This window comes from Sinocyclocheilus rhinocerous, unplaced genomic scaffold (assembly GCF_001515625.1).
Source record: "Sinocyclocheilus rhinocerous isolate Xijiao unplaced genomic scaffold, SAMN03320098_v1.1 scaffold226, whole genome shotgun sequence".
In the NCBI taxonomy this organism is placed as follows: domain Eukaryota; kingdom Metazoa; phylum Chordata; class Actinopteri; order Cypriniformes; family Cyprinidae; genus Sinocyclocheilus; species Sinocyclocheilus rhinocerous.
Genome location: NW_015631726.1, coordinates 526,911 through 547,852, shown reverse-complemented (window position 1 = coordinate 547,852; position 20,942 = coordinate 526,911). Strand labels below are relative to the sequence as shown.

Genomic DNA, 20,942 nt, shown 5'->3' with positions numbered 1-20,942 from the left:
CTGGCGTCTTAACAAATAAGGTGAGTTTCTCCTTCTGGATTTTGGCTGGGATCCCATTTGCTGTTTTCAAAGATCCCCAGCCATATACAAGGGTCTGAAAATAACCAAGGCCATGTTGGTCTCTATGTAAATGCTCATTAGGCATGCCTCTTTTCTTTGGATGACAACAGAAAAAAAAAACGAATGACCATTTTTCAATATCAAACTATTTAAAATTAATATAGCCATTTCAGAAGATTTCAGAAACTCTTATAAATAAATAATATATAAATAGTTTGTATTTATTTTTTATTTAGATGTATGGATGAGATTTGGGGTCTGACATTGTAATAGTTTTTTTTTTTTTTTTTAAATCATGCTGAAGAGTTTATTTAGTTGCAGCACTAGAACATTCTAGCAGCCTCCAGAATATGCAAATGATTACTTTGTATTTAATTCCATCTCAACACTTGAACCAGGAGTGATGGGCAGGCCTCTTTAATGACGTGTGTTCGTGACTTCAGCAATTGCAAGGAACTATAATAGGTATTATTTTACAGTAAGGGCTGCTTGGAGACCCTCACTGGGAGTTAGACACTTTCCAGGGCTGTGTGCTGCTTTGTTTAGCTTTACCCTTTATAATCGGTCTGAGACGGCTTTAAGGGATAGGCAGGTGATGCTAAATCAACCCCCTTAAGGAGTTGTGGCCCCCCCTCAGAGAGATCCCAAGAAAACTTTGCACCTCTTCAGGAAGGGCTATAAATAGGGTCCATCTGTCCAGGGGCTAAGTTACAATGCCATTCCTTATAGAATTAGTAAGGAGTCCATGAGTGGGTTAGTTATGGGGGGCTCACATCAGAATCACTGAGGTCTGAACTATGCCGAATCTGTGACCTCTAAGTCAGAATGCTTCTGCTGCTCTGCCTTAAGGTTATCTGAAAATAACGCCACTCACTTCCCGCTCCATTCTTAAGACAGCAGCACATTTCGTTTACCAGAATGCAGTTTGTCCTTTAAGATCTCTTTAATTCTGGAGTCATATAATGAGGCAAATAATACTCTACTCACACTATTTTATATGCAGGATTTGAGAAAACGTCCACGAATGGATACTTGTATCTATGAGTGGTATTTAAAATATATCTAGTCATACATTATGAAGGGCAAAAGTGCTTTTCAGGGGAGTGTTAAAGGCCCCAGCTCAGCTGTACTTCCTGTTATACTCATGTAGATACAAAATACCAAAAAAAAACAGAATAAAAAATATAGGCAAAGAGAGACACAAATACAAGATAACTTACATTCAGTTTTTTTAACCAATGAATTGTGGGTATATACAGATAATATATTAATGTGTATTATTATTTATAATTTAAATATTGCATTTAGATATTGCACATAAATTCTATTACACAATGTCTCTGAAATATAGGCTGTATCTATGAGATAGGTGGCCTGTGAGAAGAAACACATTGGTTGAAAAAAAAAACTAGAGGTGCTATTCTTGAAAACAGTGACCCATATCGATGTCTCTTAATGTTATAAGACACCAATGACTAATGCCTCAAATAGTTTTTCAATATATTTAGACACAGAAAAGACACTCTGTACTAATCACTTTTACTTTATGTGTCATTTTAGTCATAGTTACAACTTGAACATAAGATAGGATAAAAAAATTACCCCACCCAAATTTTACAAACAAAAAAGGGCAGCATGTTATTTATCAGCTAGAAAACATATGCTATCGAAGAAAAACATGGTAATTTCCTCAGCCACACAGTGTTTCACCGTAAGACCTTTTCACCTCTCCTTGGAGTGCCTGTCTCCTCCCTCATGGTTGGCACGTCTTCCCTGTTGCGCTCTTGAAAAGATACTAAATCCGGAGATGTGCGTCACTTTGACATGACACCCTGCAGGCTTTTAACTGTATGATGGGCGTAAGCTCGCTTACCTCATTAGCATAGCTTGTGAAGCTTGAGGAGAGTCAGACAGGAATGTTTTCATATCTACGTTGGAGTAGCATGTTTATGATGAAGGGGTTTTATATTGAAGCTTCACAGATGTTTGGAAAGCTCTATCTTGGGTTGCTGTGGAAAACAGGATATTCTTGTGCAGATCACGATACATCTTCACTGAAAACATATGATTGAATGACGTAAAACAGGCACAGGTGTTTATACTAGTGCTGGGCGGTATGACCAAAAATTTATATCACGGTATTTTTCAAAATTATACCGGTTTCACGGTACATGACGGTATTTTTTTTCATGCATGACCGGGTGTTAACCATATTTTCTACTGATTGAGAGAGGAAATACTGCAGTATATTGACTTAGAATGCCCTATTTTACTGTCATGATGAGTGAATATTGTCAAAAAATACCCTCACCACAGTGCAACAGTGAAAAGGGGCCCCTTTCAAACAGTGTCTCGTTCCAAACGTTGTTTAAGCGACATACACCGGTATTGCGGTATTTAAAAAATTCATATCATAACAAAAATAAACACCGGTATTCGGTATGAACCGGTATACCGCCCAGCACTAGTTTATACTATTGGTTTACAGTATGTTATTTCATTTTACTATGCTTCAGTTCATACATTTAAACATTAAAGTGATAGTCCTCCCCAAAATGAATATTATGTCATCATTCTCTCAGCCTCATGTTGTTCCAAACCTGTATGACTTTCTTTCTTTTTTCTTTGGTCACCAAGTAAGTTGGTGATTAAACAGTTTCAGTCCCCACTGACTTCCATTATATTTTTGACTATACAATAGATTTAATCAAACAGTTTAAGTTTCCCATTGTATTATTTGACCATACTATCGAAGTAAAAAGCAACTGAAAGTGTTCAAAATGTCTTCTTTAGTGTTTCACAGAAGAAAGTAAATCATACAGGTTTGTAAGGCCAAAAGTGTATGGTATGCCAAACCTGATGCATACTAGAGAAGTTATCTTGGGACATCTTGTCTTCCATCAAACTTATTGACTCCTCCCCATCCCAACAACCATACCAAATAACCAAGCAGGCTAAAAGTGAATTAGCTGCTAAAATCATTAAGAGCTGGAGAGGGGGTTGTTGTTTCTGGTGGGCAGGTTTTATAGAAGGTGCTTCTAGATGGCAGGGGTGAGCCCTGATGACAGCTGGGGGACTACAACTGAAAGAGGGTCAGAGAAAGCGGGTCCAAAGGGAAAGCAGGGGGTCGAGAAGGGTGAATGAATATCTTCAGTCTCTACTGGCCCACCTCTGGGGGTGGGGAAAAGGGCCTGCAAGACATATTTAGATGGGAGAGAGGGGAAAAAACTCACTCTGTGCACTCTGAGGGGTAACCGGCATCAGCAGCTGAGGCCTCCTTAAGACTTCCAGACTCCACTAACTCCCTTTCCCAAGAGTCCAGGCTGAGATGAACAAAGACATTTACTCACTCATTGTCACTATCAGCTTTCATTCACTTCACAGTTTGATTTCTCTCTGGCTCTCTGTATCATTTCTCAAACTGTCTGCACTTTGCTCAAACACTTCCATGTATAACATGATGACGGACACTGACGAATTTGGATGCTGGAAGAGTTCCACTCTTCCACAAACATCTCTCTCTGCTCAGATGACTCATAACTGATAAAACCCCTGGGCTCTGAGCACATAGAAGTCTGATGAAACACAGTTTGCATTCTGTTAATGAGATTTTTTATTTCCATTTTATTTTATTTTATTTTTTTATCTTAAATTTTATTTTAAAATAATTTATATAAATAATTTCAGACATCATAGATTGAAATATGATCTGAACACACCCATGCAATGGATTTACATCACCAGTTAAAGTTTAGACCTAGGCCTACTTATTTTTTTCATTTTCCATATATTAGTACGCTAAAAGTGGAAAATGGAACAAAAATACTACATAAAGTAGAGAAGAATAGAACAAAATATCCACAATATAATAGAACAATGTTATCCCAAAAAATGGAAGTATATGTAGCAACCAAAAAATCAAAAGAAATTAAAACTTATACAGTATAGTTTATATCTGCGTATTTTAAATTGTATCCTATTTTGCTTCAACAAAGTAGCCACCTTTCATTCACTCTCATCAAAGTTGTACATTTAGATCATTTATTTAGTTGAGCATTGATGCTTTGCAGACAACTTCCTTGTTTGTTTTTTGTCAGGTTACTTTCACTGAAGTGACAACATACCATGAGACTTTCATTTCTTTTGAGGAAAGTGGTCACATTCTTGCCACCTCTCCTGGTATTTATAGCCATCAGCTGCTGGCATTTCCCATTATTTGAAACATTATTGTAAGCATGTTGCCATTTTTAATCTTGATGTAGACCAAGTGACTCAAGCTACACTAGCTACAAAAGGTTTTGTCAAATAACCTTAAAAAGTGCTTCATGTGGTAACAGCTAACTGAACTCGCTTAAAAAATACATTTAATATGAGTGATTCAACCTGACCAGGAATAATAATTCATGTAATAGTTAAATGTAATAAAAAATGCTGTATATATTGAAAGTGATTTCTGTGTGAGCTGTGCTTCATGCATCTCTATTGACAGCAGGAAATGGGCCTTTTTTTGCTAGGGACATTTCTGTTTGTTTAGTCAAACTTCCGCCTGATGATGAGGCTAAAGAAAACTGCTACGGCGAAAAAACTATGCTATGGTTACACTTTCACCTCGTCTAAACTCTAAAGAATCACATTTACCTCCGAGGAGGACATGGAGCCCGCGTTACATCTCGACTGCGCACGTGAATTATCAATATTACAATCAATACCTTGAAGAAAATTCCCGGGTTGTTGTGTCCCCCTGAAGTTGAAAAGATATTTACGACCCTTGGCTGTCCCCTCGCTTCGCCTCCTTGTCCATTTGGGTCGCTCGACACCTCCCCTCTGTGACCAGCGACCCAATCCGCGCGTGTATCAGTCTGACATCAATTCTGAAGTAAATTATAAGCGTATATAACCATCTATACTTACCTTGAAAATGCTGAGTATCCTCCAAGCTGTGGTCCACTCCCGGTGTTGACTTCCCTCCCGGCGGACAAGTAGACTAAAAAAATGGCACCAAAGAAGGACGCTAAGAAGCCCGAGCCTGCCAAGAAAGCAGAGCCTGCACCTGCCCCCGCTCCCGCGCCCGCACCCGAGGCCCCACCTAAAGCCGCAGCAGTAGATCTGTCCGGTGTGAAGGTAACGACATGACATCAAACAGATAGATGTGCAGTGAAAGTTCACGGAATTTTTTCCTCAGACTTTAAAGTGAATTTATTTATTTATTTACTTACTTACTCACTTAGCCTACTTACTTACTTACGTTTAGCAAAAATAAAAGTTTTTGCCGTTTTTACTAAATTACAAATGAGATTAAAAAAAAAAAAGAAAAGAAAAAAAAAAGTGATAGTTCAGGTCCTGGATGCTGATTGGTTAATACATGATTCCAACTCTACCAAAATAATGTTCTGTTATTATTTACATGTTAGGTAGCCTATTACATGAATTTGCATTTAATGAAGCAAAAAGTCCATTAATTTGTGTTCTAAAGCCTCTCGAGTCGTATTGCTTATTTATGAAAATGCCTGCATTAAGGTTGCGTTACACTTTATAGGCTAATTGCTTTCATAATGTGTTTTACATAAAGAAAATTGTGTGTAATGCAGATTCAAATGGAGCTGTCATAAATGTTTGAGCCATATATCTGAATGTACATAACCTAATTATCTGTTAAGCATATTATATCAGTTAATGAGTTAAATCATTCTAAGCAGTTGCCTAAGGTTGTTCTGGGCCTGATGACTGGAGAAAATATCTATTATTGGCGGATGATTCAGCACCACGGATAGTTCTGTTTTTTGTTTTTTTTCTGCGTAACTACAATCAAACGTAACACCCCTTTTCTGATTGGCCCAGATAGCCAAAAGTGGAGTGGGTCCACATGGCCAAACATGGAGCTCCTTACTGTTCTGTAAGCAGCTGAGGGACTAAATTAAGCATGCCAAGATCTGGGACTCGAAATTTTGATCTATATGTTTAAATTTACAAAACACACTGATCTGTTAAGCATATTATATTATGTTTGACTTATGGGATAGAATAAAAAGTACATCTGTTTTCCTGCAGGTCGATTTCAACCAGGACCAGATGGAAGGTGAGATCATTTTTTATAGGTTCCATGACCCTTGCTTACAAACGTGTATTGAGTTTGGGGTGCGGTGCTTAAAATAATGAAGAATAGGGAAAAAATCCTGCAGAAAGAAAATTAGTTATTAAATATCCTAACTAATTATAATCTGCCTCTAGGCAGGAAGTTAATACCACCAGCAATATTAATTCAAAAGCTTAGAACATTTTAAGTGATTTGAAGTAAGCGACCTGTGTCAAATTCCCAAAGAGCTCTGGGATTTACTTCTGTTGTGGAATAAAGGTCAAGCAGTTCCGTGCAACTTCACAGATAATTTGCACCATTGTCCAGGCCTGCATCTTACTTGGAAGAATGTGGTTGTTGCTCAGTAAGGGGAGCTTTCAGCAGCCTGGGTGTGAGTTACACTGCAGTCAGCATTCTGGCCTCACATGGTACTGCCTTTATATGGAGGGAGTTATATTCTCTTTTTTTTTTTTTTTTACTTTTAATTAGCTACTCCAAAAGTACCTCTAGTCAGCATTAGCACTGTCAGGAGCTTTCACCATGACATATTTCATATTCCTGTTTCTTTAACTGTAATTGGTAGAAGGCTGGTGTGGTAACAGGTGCTTGCAGTGCATTGTTTCACTACATCTGCCCTCTGTGACCCCTCTCCTCACTTTTGACCCCGTTTACAGACATGGTAAACAAGAGAGTCGACTTTGAGGGTTTCCTGCCCATGTTGCAGGTTGTGGTCAACAGCCCAAACAAGGCAACATACGATGACTACGTTGAGGGTCTGCGTGTATTCGATAAGGAGGGCAACGGAACAGTAATGGGTGCTGAGCTGCGTATCGTCTTGTCAACACTGGGTAAGTGGCCAAAATGAACAGGCTGATTGCATTACCACTGCAGTTCCATATCAGTATCTTTGTTGGAAGTGGATTAATTGGAAACAACATGTGACCCGCACCATCCATCCATCCATCTTTCTTTTTTTTCTTTTTTTACCAAGAAACACTAAATGAATTGAATGTGAAAGTCTCTGCTTTGTAATTATATTTATATCTCAGTTGTTCTCAACCTTTTTGACCCTGATATTTAAATTAATGTATATAAGTTTGTTCAGTGATGTTAAGAATTTTTGAAGTGAATAAACCAGTTAATTTAGATGTTACCATTTTTCAGTGTAGTTGAGAACCTTTAATATCATAAAACATTTTGGCAAAATTACCTCTATAGATTTCAAACAATTTTCAGACATTTTTGACAGAATTAGGAGATTTATTCACAAATTGTAATGTTTCTTTCAACATACCTTATTTTTTCATGCTAGAAATTATTTTATTACTCAATTTGAAAGTAAAGACTTTGTCTATTCAAAATATCTCAGTAAAAAAAAAACTGTGAAAATTCTTTATTTTTTTCCACACAAGCAGCTCATTGATACTTAAGAATAAATCATAGATCCGGTCAAACAACCAATATCAGAGTTTAAATACAGAGTTCTGGCATGAAACTCTAGATGGCGCAGTCCGATAGGTCTAGCTCAATCTGACCTGGCGACATCATTGTCACATGGCAGCTGATTGGTTCTCTGATGTATCGGTAGCCAATGAGCTCGCTGCTCAATTTTCAAATACCTGGCTTTTGTTTGAATATTGTTTGAAAATTGGCAGCGCACTTCAGAAACCCTCCACCTTCCCCAGCTCCACCTGTATAGATCTGCTACGAGGTGATTCATGTATGCTATATGGGGGTTATTCATATGTGTTATATGTGCAGCAGCCTTATTTCTTACATGCTTACAGCAGCATGTTGTGGATGTATTGGCAGTAGCAAGTCTCTGTACTTGCTCTGCCGCTGCAGCAGCGTAGCAGATCTATTCCGCCAAGACCAAATACAGTAACATTGTCATGTACATTACCATGCCAATCCCTCCGAGAGTTGTCATGACAGAAATGCATTTTTAATGACATGCATCAGTATTTCAGTCTGTTTAATGACTTGACTAACCTATTTTCCTGTCTTTTTCTACAGGTGAGAAAATGAATGAAGTTGAGATCGATGCTCTCATGCAAGGCCAGGAGGATGAAAATGGCTGTGTGAACTACGAGGGTCAGTTAAAATCCGTTCTTTATCTCACTGAACATTTATTAACCACAGTGAAATTTTTAATGATTAACCGATTTATAGACATAATGTTTGTTTGTTGTACTGTAATTCTAATCCTATTTGATCTCTCCATTCTGAACAGCTTTCGTCAAACACATCATGTCTGTGTAAGAAGTCGGAGTTGTGAGGAAACTGAAGCGTTTCTCCAGATTCCATGATGTCAGGACATCCACACAATGTTTCCAAACTAACTCAGAAATGGATGAAAGGGACATGGGATGTTAGTCATAAACAATTATTTTGTTATTTGTGTTTCCTATTTTTTTCCACTTGACTCCTATTTTTTTTGTCCATTCTTGGAAGCCATTCATATTTTTTTCCAGCTAATTTTCTTGGTGTTGTTCGTGCCGGGACAAGCCTCTCTGTAATGGAACGGTTGTGAGGGGAGGGGGTGTAGGGGGGCATCATAGTTACACAAAAATACAAACCACCCCTTGACCCCTCATTGCCTGGATCGCAAAGTCAAAGGTGCTAAATATACTGTCATTAATGGACTGGCTGCAAAACCTCCTTCCCCTTTCCCCAGAGTCTTAATTTATTTTTTGCCTCTGTCAATTCTCATAATAAACTTTTCACAAAGTATCAGCCTTGTTGTGATTAATGTTCTCATATTCAGCACACAAGGCAGAAAGGGAATGGACAGGTAAGTGGAACAGGTAGGCAAACACGATCGATCATTTAAATAGCATAGCAGAAGTAGACTTTAACTTAAGGGTACAGGGGATTTAAAGGCAACATGAAACCATATTCACTATCCATTTTAGAGGATATTCAACAAGAAAAAAAGGATAGGATGGGACTTGGTGGATTTTATTGATCAGGAATTGACTGGATCAGAAAAAAATAGGAAAGGAAAGGAAAGATGTTTACAATAAGACCAGAAATGTGTATCAAGAAAGTAAATGGGGTTAATTGGTCAGAAATTGAAAGTACAAACATGTCACATTTTGGCCCTGTGACCTGCATTTACAATCCAATATAAGCCAACCATCTACCGTTTATAAATCTGTTGTTAACAAAAGAGAAGCTTGAAGGTTTCCCTGAATAGAAGCTCAATGGTTTAAGGTTGATAAAAGCAAAGTCATACATATTATTCATGTAATTTTACTGTTGTTATGAAAACTTTTTTATTAAACATTAATTTTTTTTGTTTGTTTGACAGTACAATTGTGTTATAACTATAGTAACATATTTCCTTTTTGATTTGTAATTGAATTTAAAACATAATACTTAAATGTTTAATATGACTTTATTATTATTGTTATATTTTATTATTGCTATATTATTATATTATTGCAGTCATATTGAATGGTTTCCATAAAAAAAAGGTGAATGTGACCTGAGACAACTGAAGTGGATGCTACAATCGACTGTAATTTTATCAGACATACTAAGAAAAAGTCAAAATCTTTCAACAGAAATCTATCAACAACTATCTGTAAACACTAATTTCAAAACATGAGGCCTGCAACAAATTATGAATAATGAAAAGTTTATAAATGACAATTACGTTTAAAATGAGTTGCCACAGTTAAGGATCAGTTTTTTTGTCCTAAACCCTTTAATTCACGCATCAGATTTTCACTTACCTTTTTTTTTTTAAATCACTGTAATGTACTGTAACATGGCCTGTAAGGAGCCAGTAATACCACAACCATAAATCATTACACAAGCACAAAATCTGAAGAAAAAAAACAACAACAGATCACACTAATGTTTTGTTGATTTTCTGTATTTTTATTGTCATAACTGTTAAGGGCATTTATAATCCGTATCATACCAACAGGAGAAAAACTGCGTACATCTATGTGACCTTTTAAATACATTTACTGCAGCTGAGGGAATCAGGGAAAGGCCGAGAAAACACAGAAGCCTACGAATGACAGCTGTTCTAGAGGAAAAGGGGCTGGGGAGAACCACAAATGACGAGAAAAAATATACTGGAGTACTGTGTTCAAACAGATGCAAGCGGAGTGAGTAACCTTCTTAATGTTTTGATTTCTGTGTTTCTTTTTCCACTTCCTAAGAAAGAAAACCAAGCATCCAAGCAGGAATCAGCAAACAAACACAGGGCCTAACACACCGACAAAGTCCCAAGGAGCTGCTCCCTACATTTAAAATGTGGGGGCGTGTTAGAACGAGCCGTTTTAGGTAGGTGTGACTGACTCTTAACTTTTATAAAGAATATCTCTTTGGATTTGAGACTTTAGTCTTTGCAACTTTACAGATCTTCTTTATGCACCAAGAGCTTGTAACACTCCAAAGAGAAAGGAAAATTTGAAATCGCATCATATGACCCCTTTAAGCATCGAATGAGGGCCGCAGCACCACCAATCTTGCTCGGACAGATCCGTTCCCATCTCGACTCTGAAAAATGGTGGTACAGTTCACACCTCAAGACTTTGAGCAAATTTGAGCAGATCTTACATGATTCATGTATACCTGGAGCCCTTGAATGTCTTTGCGTAACCGTAACATCATGGTTTTGTGTAAATTGAAGCACGAATCTGCTTAAACTGTGTACCGACAAAGATCCACGGAAGCAACGGTTTCTTAACGACAGCGAAGGCAGAGGTGTGGTCATCCAAGCTAAACATTGTCGCTAGTATCTACAAAACATGATGTGTTCATTTTATTCAATGTTTCAGCAAATAACTTACTAAAACCCCTTGAAATAGAAAATAGCCTCTTTTGTGTACTAGAATACATGCTCGTCATACTATCTAGGTTTTTTTTTTTTCAAATGCAATTGTACAGGTATAAGTTATCGAAGGAGTAATCGTTTCTTTTTTCGATTGAGCATTAGATGTTGAGACGAAGAGCTGGCATATTTATAAATATATTCCCTTATAATGTATATCGTGTTTGATCGTACGTGACTCGCAGTTGAGATGTTGAAGAGTCCATGCACTGAATGGGCAAAATAACACGTGCAGCATGAGATCGTCGCGCCCATTCCTGTATATCAAAAATTCAGATCGAACGACTTTTACGCAACACACCTGACGCTGACCCTAAACCAGCTTTTGAGGCCACTGTCTGTACACAACCATAAAAAGTCACATGTATCATGGGTAATAAAAAGCACTGGTACCCTCTCTCTAGCTAAGTCGTTATTCATTAAAATGAAATCAAATAAAACAGATAAAATTTTTTCCATTTCCGATAGTCACGACAGGGTTTCTGCGAGATTGTTGGTTGATGAAGAGGAAAGAGGAAAGTGTGAATATGAGAAGTGAATCTGTAGTGTTCCATAAATACCAGAGGGAGGACAGGTGAACTGTGACACCACTGAAGGGGACTACTGTAGACAGAGCGGAGGGAGACGTTTTGGGGGATTCACAAGCCTTGTTTGGCCAGGGCGGCGGTCACATCATCGGCCAGCGTGGCCAGCTGTGGCGACTCCAGCATGTTGATGCTTCCAGACGAAGACATGTGGCTGTGCCGGTGAGGGGAGGTGCCGCCTGACAGCCGGAGTGTCTCGATCACAATCTCCGCCCCGTGATCCACGCGTGCTTTAGCCACGTCACGGAACATCATCTTATGGCTTTCGATCTTAGCAAGCAGGAAACAGGAAGTCGGTAACGGTCACTTAACATGACTTCATGTATGATGTGGGATGGGTAAGAACTCACCTGTACAAGTCCTCCTCCAGGCGTATGGTGGGCGTTCTCCAGGGAGCCCACCTTTGCATGGGCTTTGTCTCTGAAGTCCAGCTTCACACTCTCAATGCGCACATTACCACCGCCTGAGACGCAGACAGAGTCATAAAAGAGTCATTTAATCAATTTCTCATTTCTCTCCTGGACAAACAACTTGACTTTTTTATGAAGGTAAAGATCTACACTACAGTTTTAAAAATTTTAAATGTTTTTTAATCTTTTTGAAAAAAAAGTCTTTAATGTTCACCAAGGCTGCATTTTTTTAAATATATATAAAACATACAGTTAAAACAGAAAAAGATTACCACCGCCTGAGACGCAGACAGAGTCATAAAAGAGTCATTTAATCAATTTCTCATTTCTCTCCTGGACAAACAACTTGACTTTTTTATGAAGGTAAAGATCTACACTACAGTTTTAAAAATTTTAAATGTTTTTTAATCTTTTTGAAAAAAAAGTCTTTAATGTTCACCAAGGCTGCATTTTTTTTTTTAATATATAAAACATACAGTTAAAAAAGAAAAATATTGTGAAATATTATTACAATTTAACTGTTTTCTATCTTAATATATTTTAAAATGTAATCTGTTCCTGTGATGGCAAAGCTGAATTATTAGCAGCTATTAATCCAGTCATCAGTGTCACATGATCCTTTAGAAATCATTCTAATATTATGATTTGATGCTCAAGAAACATTTCTTATTATTATCAATGTTACAAACTTTGATAACTTTAAGATCTGATGCTTAATATTTTTTTGTGGAAAACATGATAAATTTTTTCAGAGTTCTTTGAATAGAACGTTCCAAATAACATATATTTAAAATATAAATCAATTTTTGATCCTTTTTATAAATGTAAAAGGCATCAATATAATGCTTTTACTCAATTAATTGCATCCTTCATTTCTTTACTGACTCCAAAATTTTGAACAGCAGTGTATATTTTCCAAAATCCATATAAAGCATGAAAGTATATAAAATCTGTAGCCTACAGTGTGTTTAATCCAGTCATCAGTGTCACATGATCCTTTAGAAATCATTCTAATATTATGATTTGATGCTCAAGAAACATTTCTTATTATTATCAATGTTACAAACTTTGATAACTTTAAGATCTGATGCTTAATATTTTTTTGTGGAAAACATGATAAATTTTTTCAGAGTTCTTTGAATAGAACGTTCCAAATAACATATATTTAAAATATAAATAAATTTTTGATCCTTTTTATAAATGTAAAAGGCATCAATATAATGCTTTTACTCAATTAATTGCATCCTTCATTTCTTTACTGACTCCAAAATTTTGAACAGCAGTGTTCCAAAATCCATATAAAACATGAAAGTATATAAAATCTGTAGCCTACAGTATGTTCTTTGAAATACAATAGCAAAAATTATTTGAAATTGAAATCATGATGCTTTTTTTAATTACTGGAAAGAGCCTGCAAGATTCTTATAGCAGAAAATCTCACCTTTTATAAATGTGCATAAAAAAATCATTCGAAATGGGTTTGGAAGACATTAAAAACCTAACCACAAGATGGCACTGTTGTATCATCCAATAATCTAGCTCGGGCATTCCATGCTTTAAAAGCAACCTGCATGACACTGCAAATTTCCAATCTGCGGTTAAAATTTCTAGAACTCCTTAGCATGCTCACCTGGCCTGTGGCGGATGTTATCCAGTGAGCCACACTTGGAGGTCACATGACTAAGATCAATCTTCTTAGACTGAATTTGAACCTGTGAGAAACACCATAAATTGAGAACAAAATATAAAACAGACTGGATATTAAATGCAAGGAGTTGCCCAGTTCTTCTTCACATATGATGCTGCAATGTAAAAAAAAAAAAACAGCTTTGCCTAAAAAGTACTGAGCAATAATTGATGAGTTAAACAGTTAAAAGTCACCCGAGAACTACTCCACAGCTAAACACATAAAAAATGGTTAGCTGAGCTGCAAATCAAGCAGAACTAATCCATATGCTGAAGATGCCACAACATTAAGAAAACCAACAACTTCAATGAATAGCACAAATAGAGCATCAGATCACTGAATCAAATGACAGACATTCGGCAGATTAGAAATTCATGGCAAAGAATCAGTGGGTAGATTCCGTTGTATTTGGACAAAAACAAAGTCAAATTTCAGTTATTTCAGATTATTAAATAATTGTTCTTACTCAGGACCTTGATAAATATAGATAGGAGTCTTTCATTTCTGTTGCATAAAAGTGATCTATGCCACTTAAAGGGGTGGTTGATTGCGATTTCACTTTTTTAACGTTAGTTTCGCCTATTTCTGAGGGCGGGGCTTCATAAAAACAGGAAAAGATCAGCCCTTTTCTCAGAGAAGAGACAGAGCGGTGTGAAATAAAAGTAAATTATGTGAAAAAGAATGCGTTTTTTTTTTTTAACGAAGCATTAACACATGTTAGACTGCACCCCATAAACACAATCAAGCCTAAAAAAAACCCAGTGAACCACCCCTTTAACCTAAACTAAACAGACAGCATAAGTAATGTTTGCTGGAAACCAAACCCTTGACCTTGGCATTGCTGGCGTCCTGCTCTACACAGTGTGCTCATTATAGCTCTGTCGTAATAGTCACTCACAGTGACTGCTGCTGCGAGGGGAAGAAAAAGCAAATCTGATTGAAGTACAGACATGAGTTAGGATGCTGCCTATGTAGGCAGCAGACAGCAAGGCAGCTCACTAGGATTTGGAACAAAACCCAAAAAGTAAGTATAATACAGGAGACCTTGAAACCTAAAGAAAACAAGAGTGAGAAGCCACGAAGTTTGCTGCAGCTACTCCATGATACAGTCTGTTGAGCAAAACGGTAAATATCTAAATTAAATTTATAAATTAACATAATATTTCTCAAACAGAGATATATTGAAAAGAAGGGTTGATGATGTGTTGCCTTATTTTGATATGACTTCCATACAGTTGACACACAAGTGTTGATAGGTCAATATCAAACACCTGCATTACAGTCTACAAATATATACATATGGCGTGTATATATTTTCACATGATGAACAACAAGAAGGGACTTCAGTTTTGTGTATTAGCCCATATACAGGTTTTCCATATTATGTCTGATGTGTGTGTGTGTGCATCTATATTATGTTTGATTCTGCCATGGTAGGCATTTTGTCCTATCTGTAGCATTGAGCATCCAGTGCAGCAGAAATGTGCCCGGAAGTTGGAAATCTAGGACTCTCAGGTCCAGAAAGGAAGCAAAGGGACAAAAACCGTGGAGGTCTACTGGCTTTGGAAAAGAAGGAAAGACAGACATAGGGAGAGAGGGAGCAGTACATACATTGCCTCCACGGGGCGAATGCTTCAGATTATCCTTGGATCCGCACTTTGACTGTACGTGACTGAAGTCCAGCTTCTTGTTTAAAATTTGAATCTAGAAAAATACAAAGATATGTGGCTCTTTTAATGACGATGGAAACACACACATTCATGCACACGCACATACAGACAGCTGCTAGCCGTGCATTGGTGAGACAGATCAGTATTAGGCGGTTATGACAACCTATAACCTGATCCCTGTGTCGATGTGATCACAGCACCTGCAGCCAAAAATCAACCAGGCAATACCCAGTCGATAAAAGTGAAGCTCTGATGAAGCAACAAAGTTGAGCAGAGGTCAACTTTATGCAAATGTGCAGCAACACAATGCGGTGACTACCAATCCACAGTGGAAAGAAATGTCAAACAGTGCAGAGATGTTGTGATTTAATCATTGTCAGCATGAACACCCCTTAAGGGTTAAACTGCCGCTGTACTCATTGTTGACACTCTTTCCAACAGTTAGACCCCCATATGCCGCATCAACACAAATAAGAAAAGCTTTCACTTATTTTATGCTAATTAATGCTGAAAGTTTTTCCATTTAGTGGAAGCATCACACTGAAGGGCTGAATAGATGAACACTGAGGTAATTCCAGATAAACATTACAAATTTAATTAACTGTAGCATGTAAAACTCTCCCTCGTCCTAACGCCTGCAAATGTCAGCTTGACTTCTTGTTGGGGTCCTGATTAGCAACATTTTCAAGAATCCCCAAGAGATCGAACTATTAAATATGGATTTTGCGAGTCACTCTACAAGTCTCACTAATTGGTGGCAAAACAGTATAATAACTTTTCATTTACATTTTAACATAATAGTGTATGTTAATCAAGACCAGTCAAAAAAAAAATCTAATAAATAATAAAACTAAAAGATAATAGACGCCTTTAAAATATATATGCACACATTTATATAACAATATACCATAATAAATATAACAAAATATGTAAATTACTGCCCAAATCAAATTAAAATATAGCTAATAATAAAAATAGATTATTTTATAATATTTATAATATATAATTTTTTATAAATAATTATTTATAATACGTAATTAAGTTGATATATAACATTACATATAGCATAATATGTAAATTCATGACCAATAAAATAAAATGAAATAAAATTAAATTAGCTAATAATTAAAAATAGATTATTTTACATGTTTATATAAAATCTGTGTTTTTGATAAAGAATTATGAAAATATAAGTAAAATGGCATGCCATTTTTCTGTGAGGATAGTAAATTTATTTGCAAAAAAACGTACAATCAGGCCTTTAGAAAAAATACAAGTATAGCCTCTCCAATATAATGTGTGTAAGAATAAGAAATATGAGGCTAAGGAAAATCATTTTTATGAATCAGTCTGTTTGAAGTATAGTCTACAAAGGCTAACTGTACTGCAGTCCATCAGACACCTGAGTCAAACAATAACATCTGACACATCATCTGATGCACAATCCATTTAGCTGTTACTGCAGTGGAACAGAAGTGTTGAACAGTGCACTCACTACCAAGCTGTTGTAGTAGCACGCTTTTAACGGGCCTCAGCAGTTTTCAAAGACAGTGTTAATTTATTAGGGAATAGGGATTTGGACCTGGGCTGGTTCAGAAAGCAGGTCAAAGTGAACAACTGTAGTAAATCTTACTGAAATCTCTTGAACACACACTCTTACACACATATCAGTCTACCGAGAGACTGCAAACCTGAATGAGGTGCACATAATATCGACATAGAATGGCTGAACAAAGCACAGATGATGACCCTTCAGGGAGAGAGACAGCTGCACTGGAGCCAGAGCGACCGTCTGTGTTTGGTCTCCAGAGATACAGGAGTCATGAAAGTTCTCAACTCTACATACACTCTTCAAGCTAGGGCATAGTCAAATGTGGTAGGTTCAACTCTGAGTGATCAAAAGTGCCATGAAACATACACAAACACACACACAGATGATGTTAAATGTGTCATATAATGAGGAATCCATGAACGTGAACAGTGAACACATACGGCAACATTCAGAACTCAAAACTTCCACCAAAGTTCAGAGCATTTATTGAAACTAAGCTGCAAAAATGGCTCATTTAGTATTTTGGGCTGGAAAGTTGGAAGTGAAATATAGTCATGAAAAATTTAATTTTGAAAACTGGTAAAAAAAAAAAACTTCAATGTCAATTCATGTGGGCTTCATGGACTTCATATGGTATGATCTCAAAGGGAATGTTACTCTGCAGGACTAATTGGTGACAAAATAGTTACTTTTTTCTCTTTACATTTTAAAATAACACAGTGTGTAAATTTATGACCAGTAAAATAATAAATTATAATAAAATAAAATTTGAAATTATATTTTAACCACAATGCTCATCAAGTCTCAGACAGACTCTTTTTTTATTTTTTTTACTTTATTTTTCTGGTTTTAAACTGAATTCTGATAAATAATTTCTTAAGCCTTGTATACTAAACTTTAAGAAAAGACGATGATATGATCTCAATAGGAAAGTCAAAATGGTATATGTTGTATGAAATAAATATCATCATTAATTACATTAAAAATAAAATATGGGTCAAAGATGAAAAAGGGTTTAAGCATAAATACAATAAGTGTAATACTGCTTTAAATTGTTTTCTGTTTAATTTAATTGCAATTTTGTTTTTCTGAGCAAAAAATAAATATCATACATTTTTCCCTGATTTACAGAAGAGACCCACTAAAATGCCATTCAGTGTAACATTCTTGTCAGGCATATTTACAACAAAAATCAATTTATGACACATTAAAAGACTAATTACTTTCACCCCAAATACTAATTAGTTGTAATTTTACATTTTTTTTAATTTGCCACTATCCTAGGTTTTGCCCATTTGTCAGTAGGAATGCTTTACTCATTTAAAACACAATAAAATTTAATATGCTCCCTTATTCTTTTATATATTTTAATATGTACACGTCAGAATAAGCATGTTGTTTGAATTTTTACATAAATATTGTGTTACATTGAATGACAATGTAACATTATGTCAACCAAATTTTGACCAAAACAAAAAACTTATTTGAAACCTTAAAAGTAGACACTTTACTTACATTTAATGTGCTTTCAATGGACATTTAAATTTCTTTTAATGCGGACATCTTAATGTCTTTGACCCATATATAAATTTGTTTATTATAATGAAAAAACACTGTGAGGAGGAAAAGAAAACAGGTATGACAACCTCAAAATCACAATCATTCTTAAAATGATACATTAAATGATAAAGTAGACATTATTATTAATTTTATCTGTAAAGTATATCTGTAAATTAAAAAGATTTCAGATTTGTTTGAAAGAGAACAAATGCAAATATTCACTTAACACAGCTCTAGAATTGATGCAGCTTTTAGATATTTTAGAATATGAATCTAATGAAAGGTTCTGACATTATTAAACATGCACATGCTTTTCGAGTTTTCAGACTGTCCCTGTCCGCTTCAGTGGCCCTCAGTAGACATATTATGTCATTAAGGCACAGACAGGCACAGCACTCTTACCCAGTCTCACCCTTGGGCAAACACTGGCAGTGGCCACCACATGCCCGGTCACTCAACCCTGAGATATTGTGGCTCATGTCACTGTCTCTTAGACCTGTTCCATGAGTGCCTATGCTGGGGAGACACCCGCTGTCATCCAGGGGTGACGGAGCATTTGGCCCCAGACAGATTCAGGCCATGGCAGAGGTCGCTCCTCAGGGTGTCCTGAGTGCCCTGAAATGAACTCCAAAGCCATTTTCACTAGATCATTCATCACAGTCTACAGGACTCAGGAGGACCAGACAAACTACTGACAAACTTAAAAAGTGACGATGATTGAATGGTTGATTTTCAGTATTTTTAGTCATTGCTTACAAGGGGTCACAATCTACATTTTTGTCTAAAATGACATTTGTCACTTTTGTTTAGATTTTGTCTAAAATATCGAATAGATAAATTTATGTAGTTTTAACCTTTGTAATTAATTTTGAATAAAATTAATTGTAATTGCTATTGTACTTTTAAAATCAAGGTCGTTTACACTGTATTAGGTTAATATCACTGTTAATTATATTTTTAAAAAATAATTATGACTGTTCTGATAGGAAAAAAAAACATTATTAAAGCAGCACTATGTAACTTTTGGCGCTCTAGCGGTTAATAAACAGAACTGCACACATTCCGCGGAAGAACATTCCAACCGGAGCTACTTCTCTAAGTTTATGTCTATGGCGATTCACGCAGGTATGTGTTACTCCGCAGCGGTGACGACCCGACCAGGCTACAATAGTCCAAATATAAGTACTTATTATAAGTGTACCGTAGTGATTCGGAAAAAGACAAAAACGCGGTTTGGAAGATGAATTCATGATGTACTCGCTCATTATATACATTTTGCAAATTTTAAACACAGAAAAAGTTACATAGTGCTGCTTTAACATTACTAACGTTATCTATTCACTCCCTGACCTTTAGAATTAATTTAGAATAAAATTAACTTTTTACTAATGTACTTTTAAATTCAACATGAAATCAAAGTTTTATACACGGTGTTAAAAAATATAACTGTTAAATATATTTTGATGAAAAAAAAACAAACAAAAAAAACATTATAAAGGACTAAACTGGACTTAAGTTACACCCTCAATAGAAATGTTATCAAATAAATTCTTCAAAAAACCTATTTAAAACATTTTTTAAAACATATAAATTATAATAATAGGCTATGTAAAGATTTTCCCAGTTTTCCCCAATACAATCATTTCATGATAGAAAAAATCCAGCCCTGTCCAACATTTTTCCTTGAAATCTTAAACACTGTCTCTAACTCCACAAACAAACCAATTACTCCAATGTCACTTAAAGTCCTTCCTCATAGTTTCTCACTGCAGTCTCCCACCCCAGAAACCTCACAATCACCCACTCCTCTGGCTGATGAAATCCTTTTCTCTGCACTGCTGCACTCTGCCACGAGCCAGACATAAACATGTCACTCCAACACGCAGCCTACACCCTGGTCATTACTGCAAGCTTGCATGAAATGCCCTAAAAACACAAGGGGTGTTTACATCACGAGCCTGTCCCCATCGTCCCAGCTGAACTCCATTCAACCCGGAAAACAAACCACCCTGGTGCATATCTGTATGTGCATTTATGTGTGTATTTAATTTTGAAGTTTCCACAATCCCAGAATGCAATCCAGTTGTTCTACAACCTACTTTAAAATCCAAGAATTCCAAAACAGAGTTCTGTATCAGTCTATCAAGCATTTCCCTAAGGGAAGCAAAATACTAAACACTGTCACACAAATATCACATTACTTATTTACTTAGGCAAAACTTAATGCCATTTGATAGTATTAAAATGTATATATTTAAATTTGAATTCATATTTAAACTACCGTTCAAAAGTTTGAGGTCAATATGATTTAATCTTTTTGAAAAAGTCTATTTTTCTTAACAAGGCTGCATATATTTGATCAAAAATACAATATTATATATATATATATATATATATCAATGCATCCTTGATAAAAGTATTAATTTGTTTTTAAAAAATCTTACTGACCCACACTTTTGAATGTTAGTGTATATATTAATGAAAAAACATTAAT

At 36.0% G+C, this 20,942-nt stretch overlaps 2 protein-coding genes across 5 annotated transcripts in view; one reads left to right on the top strand and one right to left on the bottom strand.

Moving 5' to 3' along the window:
* Positions 1 to 4,919: 4,919 nt before the first annotated feature.
* On the top strand, positions 4,920 to 8,869 carry LOC107741937 (myosin light chain 1, skeletal muscle isoform-like). Its single transcript, XM_016554754.1, has 5 exons — positions 4,920 to 5,181; positions 6,109 to 6,195; positions 6,783 to 6,981; positions 8,150 to 8,227; positions 8,367 to 8,869. Exons 1-5 carry the CDS (start codon positions 5,053 to 5,055, stop codon positions 8,393 to 8,395), a joined length of 522 nt encoding a protein of 173 aa, XP_016410240.1. The 5' UTR covers positions 4,920 to 5,052; the 3' UTR covers positions 8,396 to 8,869.
* A 1,660-nt stretch (positions 8,870 to 10,529) lies between these two features.
* Positions 10,530 to 20,942, bottom strand: part of map2 (microtubule-associated protein 2) — a 111,852-nt gene continuing 101,439 nt past the window's right edge. For all 4 annotated transcript variants that reach the window (XM_016554739.1, XM_016554737.1, XM_016554740.1 and 1 more), the window contains 4 exons: positions 15,278 to 15,370; positions 13,610 to 13,691; positions 11,920 to 12,032; positions 10,530 to 11,839 (listed from right to left, as the gene is read on the bottom strand). In XM_016554739.1, coding sequence (XP_016410225.1) covers positions 11,624 to 11,839; positions 11,920 to 12,032; positions 13,610 to 13,691; positions 15,278 to 15,370 — 504 coding nt within the window. In that variant the 3' untranslated portion in view covers positions 10,530 to 11,623. The remainder of the gene's footprint in view (positions 11,840 to 11,919; positions 12,033 to 13,609; positions 13,692 to 15,277; positions 15,371 to 20,942) is intronic.

Excerpts from the sequence above, each read along its gene's own strand:
- LOC107741937 (XM_016554754.1), top strand. The coding sequence starts at position 5,053 with ATGGCACCAAAGAAGGACGCTAAGAAGCCCGAGCCTGCCAAGAAAGCA. Across the intron at positions 5,182-6,108 it reads TAGATCTGTCCGGTGTGAAG|GTCGATTTCAACCAGGACCA; the intron begins GTAACGACATGA and ends GTTTTCCTGCAG. Across the intron at positions 6,196-6,782 it reads AAACGTGTATTGAGTTTGGG|TCCTCACTTTTGACCCCGTT; the intron begins GTGCGGTGCTTA and ends CTGTGACCCCTC.